Source organism: Rhincodon typus, chromosome 19 (assembly GCF_021869965.1).
Source record: "Rhincodon typus isolate 14 chromosome 19, sRhiTyp1.1, whole genome shotgun sequence".
NCBI lineage: Eukaryota > Metazoa > Chordata > Chondrichthyes > Orectolobiformes > Rhincodontidae > Rhincodon > Rhincodon typus.
Window position 1 is genome coordinate 1,158,428 of NC_063350.1, and position 5,309 is coordinate 1,163,736.

Here is a 5,309-nt window from a genome sequence, read left to right on the forward strand (position 1 = left end):
CCAGCATCTGCAGTTCCTACTATCTCTGAAAAGTGGTATAACTTGCCTCTCGCCCCCAATCTGTTATAAAGGAGTGGTTAAATGAAATAAACTCCTTAACCTCACACTACAATCAAGAAGTAACAATTTATTGAGCTAATTCTAACAGTGAACAAATTAACTGAACTATTAACAAACCAAACCATTCCCCTCTAACTACCTACTATTCTGGAATAAAACAAGATACCAATAGTATGCCGTTCCAATAAACGCAAGTCCCACTTATATAAACCAAAATTTAAAAAGAAAACTTAGTCTCTCGAAATTACAGCCAGGTTACATTTCCCTGAATGTTCTGTGCCTTCTCCGTTGATCTTCTGACAGGAATGTTCTTTCTATGAATTCTTCTGTCTGGAATATTAGCTAAGAGTGCCGTGGTACCTTTATTAATTAGGTGATGCTTTCTCTAAGAGCTGAGGGAGCTGATCTCTTAGCAGATGGCAGGTGGTTCTCTCCGGATTTTCCAAATGCCCTCATCTTTTATATGCTTGATGGCATATTAATTTCTTACAATAGGTCTTATGTTGTCAAAACCATCAGATTTAAATTTAATTGGTTTTTGGTATGTAAGGACCTGGTTTAAACTAACTGGCTAAATTCAAATTTGTTGTCTTGATAAACTGCTGCTTTGCTTGCTAACAGTATAGCCTTTTGATACAAATCTTACAATTCAGATACTTGGTGCAAACTCACAAGCTGCCCACAGATCTTTATTTTCTCTCCAATCCTAGAAAAAGCACATAATCTTTTAAAGGGACCATGCACTGCCACCTCCCCCCACCTATCATTTTAAAAACACCGATATTTAAAAAAATCACCAAATTTTAACATCCTGCCTTCCAATCCACAAGTATTCTACCAAACTTTGCAACAAAAATAGGAGCAGGAGTAAGCCATTCGGCCTGTTGAGCCCACACCACCATTCAATGTGATCATGGCTGATCATGCAATCTCAGTGTCTCATTCCCGCTTTCTATCCCATTCCTGCTTTCTCTCCATACCCCTTGATCCAGTTAGCCATGTCCAGCTCCCTATTGAATATATCTAATCAACTGCCTGTGGGAGAGAATTCCATAGATTCACAACTCCGAGTGAAGAAATTAAATAGAGAGAATAATTCACAAGGATTCAGGGCCTTTATATCACTAGAGATGAACTGGCTTGTCAGGGGAATGGGAGCCCAAGCTGGAAAGGAGTTCGGGGCTGATAACTAATTGAATGGCTCTGAGGGAGACTAGAAGACAGAAGAAACAAAGCTGAGCTTGAATGTGGAAAGATGTAAAAAAGAAAAGTTGAGACCATTCTACCTGAATGCATGCATCATTCACAACAAACTAAGACAATGTAAATGCACAAATATTCTTGTTTCAATCATACAGGAGCTGGCTTAGACCACAGTTGGAGCACAGCAAATCTTCACTTGTGTGTGTGTGTCGCGAACTGTATGCGGTTTTGGTTTTATTATCTTAGGAAAGATGAGGTAAGTATAGATTGTCTTTGACATCAAGGCTGCATTTCACCAAGTGTGGAATCAAGAAGCCCAAGTGAAACTGGAATCAACGGGTATCTAGGTCAAACTCTCTGCTGGTTGGAGCCATACCTGGCACATAGGAAGATGGTTGTGGTTGTTGGAGGTGTTGTGATCAGAACAGACCCCCTGAAAATATATCAAGAAGGTAGCTTAGACCTCGACGTTTTCTTATTTTAAAAGGTAAATATGAGGTGCTGTGTTCCAGATGCAATTTGATTGGTCAAACTACTCGATGTTAAGCAAAACAAAATTTATCCAAATGCTGCAGTTAAAATACAACAAAAGAAAGAGGAACTTGGAATAACTTAACTCAATTGTAAAATTTAACAGAACAATAGATTATTTTACTACTAAACAGCAACTGTTCAAATTTAGTAACATCCCATAAACACATCCATGGCAAAAAGGCAAATTCAGAAAAGATTGTCTCACATGCAGTTCTCTAATCCAGGAGGAAAGAACATCAAAAGACAATTCCGAGAGAAAATGCAGAGAGACAGTATAGCAGCCGAGAGAGATTCACTTCCAACCCTGCTGAGACCACAGCAACAACTGCCAACAGCTCACTAAAAAACCTGGATCTGAGAGAGCTTGACCACACCCATTCAGACTGCTTTTATTATTCCAACTTTTTAAAAAAACCTTTGGGCCTCAAAAGTTGTTTATCATCTCATTGACTGCTCAGTACTTGTCCTCCAATTGCTCTCTAAAAAAAACCAGGACAAAGCACACCTGTTAAAAACACAACATTGTCAGAGATCAGTCATCTCAACTCTAGGACATCTCTGCAGGAGTTCCTCAGGGTAGTGTCCTAGACCCATCCACCTTCAGTTGCTTCCTCAATGACCTTCCCTCCATCATAAGGTCAGAAACTGGGATGTTCACTGATGATTGCATAATGGTCAGCACCATTCACGAGTCCTCAGATACTGAAGCAGTTCATGTTTAAACGCAACAAGATTTGAACTATGTCCAGGCTTGGGCTGACAAGTGGCAAGTAATATTCACACCACACAAATGTCAAGCAATGACCATCTCTAATAAGAGGTAATCTAACTCCCACCCTTTGACATTCAATAGTATCGCCATCACTGAATCCCCAACTATTAACATCCTGGGGGTCACCACTGACCAGTGACCACCATGGAACTATACTTGCCACGTAAGTGCAGCAGATGCAAGAGCAAGTCAGAAGCTGGGAATACTGCGGTGAGTAACTCACCTCCTGACTCCCCAAAGCCTGTCCACTATCTATAAGGCACAAGTCAGGAGTGTGATGGAATGCTCCCTGCTTGCCTGGATGGGTGCAGCTCCAATAACACTCAAGAAGCTCGACACCATCCAGGACAAAGCAGCCTGTTTGATTGGTACCACATCCACAAACATCCATTCTTTCATCCACTGACGCTCAGTACACATTGCTGCTACTATCTGCAAGATGCACTGCAGAAACGAAGGCTCTGTAGACTCTACCTTCCAAATCCATGACCATTATCATCTAGAAGGACAAAGTCAGCATTTTCATGCAACTAAGTCACTCATCATCCTGACTTGGAAATATATCGTTGTTCCTTCACTGTCGCTGGGTCACAATTCTGGAATTCTCTCCCCCAGGGCATGTGGATCAACCCACAGCACATGGACTGCAGTGGTTTGCACTTCTTCAGTGAATGGAGGAGAAATCTGGAAACTAATCCCCAAGCAACTGTTGAGTTAGGAGCCAATTTAAAAATTTCAAAACTGAGATTGATTGATCTTTGCTAGGAAGGGGTTTAAAGTCAAGGTGCATAGGAGTCATGATGGAACAGCCAAACAGACTCGAGGCGCTGAATGGTCTCCATCTGTTCATCAAGGTCAGCATCTGAATGATTTCCTAATCTCATCCTACCAAGGAGAAATAATAACTTCACATCAAATAAACACGCACACCATCCCTCTCCTGACTGTTGGTGCATTCAGCCCAGACGCCTGGTTGTCTCCCTCTGCCACTACACCACACCCCAATGCCTGACTTACCAGCACAGGTCGCAGAAGGGTGACAAACGTACAGAAGCGACTGCGTTCCTCAATCAGAGCCCGGCACACAGCCTGCTTCTCTGTCTCCTCCAGCAGCACATATTTTTCATTGACATCCTGTAAAGCTGTGTCCAACTGCAACCTCACTTCTTCCTTCCCTGTAACAGAGAAGGAACAGTAGCAGAACATCGTCCCAAGAGCTCATATTCGATCTATTGGTTTGGAACAGCAGCTGGTGTGTGTGGATAAACCAACATGATTCCCCACTATCTCATACACCATTGACACTTTCTCATCTCCAGCCAGTCTGGTTTTGTCAATACCACTCTCACCTCTGGGTCACCAGACCATGGGTTCAAGCTCCACGCCAGGTCTTCAGTTGATATTCTCAGTCAAAAATTTTGGAAGTCCCACCCTAACGGTTCTATTTTATAAAGGGTATAGAGACACAGGACAAGGTACAGAAAGGAGAGGTTATGATTAACAGTGAAGGCTATGGCTAGGACTGTTTCATCTAGAAACAAAGCAACTTAGGGCTGACCTAATAGAGATCTTTAGAATTATGGCAGGGTTTGATAGAGTTTATGTAAAGAAATGTTTTCAGTTGCAACAGAGACCAGATGTTGGGGCCATCAATATAAGAATCACCAAGAATTCCACTTGGAAATTCAGAAGAAATTTCTTTACCCAGAGATTAGCGAGACTATGGATGTTGTTCCCACAGCAAATGATTGAGGTGAATAGTATCGAGACATTTACAAGGAAGCTGGAGAAAGACATGAGGGAGAGAGGGAGAGGGGGATAGGATGATAGGCGGAGATAAAGCGGGGCTGTGATGAGTCTCATGTGGATCAGAAACACTGGAATGGACTAGTTGGGCAGAATGGCTTTGGGTTAACATAAACATCAACTCCTTCAGAATCATTGCTTGGCCAACAATCTTCACCACACGGACTTTTAAGAAAATGGTCACCTTCACCACTACCTTCTCAAGGGGCAAATAGAAATGGGCACTAAATTTCAGCTGGGTCAGCAATGCTCACAACTTGAGAATTAATACGAAAATCCTCTTGACTATCACTCTGGGTGGGATAGAGCTGGTGGTTTTGGGATGAGTTCTACAACTGAGGCTCCAGCTGACCAGGTCAGTTGTGAATGTGAAAGACACAAGGATAGTTAATGTTTGAAGAATTCTCCTGATATCCTGCTCACTGTTTCCCTTCAATCACCATCACAACCAAAACAAGACAGAATAGATTCTCCTCCGTTGCAATGATAGACACAGCTCAAAAGTATAGATTGGGAAGAGCTGATGAGAAGGTGTCACTGTGACAGTGAGCAGTGATGGACAGCAATTACTCACATACAGGAGGCAAAGGAAACCCTTGAATGAGTCGCTTAAAAAGGTCACGTCTAATGGGGCTGGCTCCTGAACCTCTGTTGATTTTGAGAAGGTGGACGAAAAGGAGCTGAGAGCAGGAGTTCCATTGCTCCTGCTTCAGGAATGCCAGCCTCTGTTACTTTGTAGGGAGGGGGTTGACCCAGTGCTTATAGGGAAGGAGCATGGCCAGGGGAAAGGAGGGGGCATTGAATTATCTTGCAGCTTGGGGAAAGGGTGTGGGTACCAGCTGTAGTCCTGATACCTGCACATCTGCCAATGTGGTATACTGCATCCACTGTACCCGGTGTGGCTTCCTCTACATCGGGGAAACCAAGCGGAGAC

General features: G+C 42.9%; 1 protein-coding gene across 1 annotated transcript in view; it reads right to left on the reverse strand.

The window, feature by feature from the left end:
* Positions 1-3,803, reverse strand: part of LOC109936719 (protein MTSS 2-like) — a 35,248-nt gene extending 31,445 nt beyond the window's left edge. The window contains exon 1 of the mRNA XM_048608498.1: positions 3,587-3,803. Within this exon, the coding sequence (XP_048464455.1) occupies positions 3,587-3,775 (189 nt within the window). The 5' untranslated portion in view covers positions 3,776-3,803. The remainder of the gene's footprint in view (positions 1-3,586) is intronic.
* Between the last annotated feature and the right edge of the window lie 1,506 nt (positions 3,804-5,309).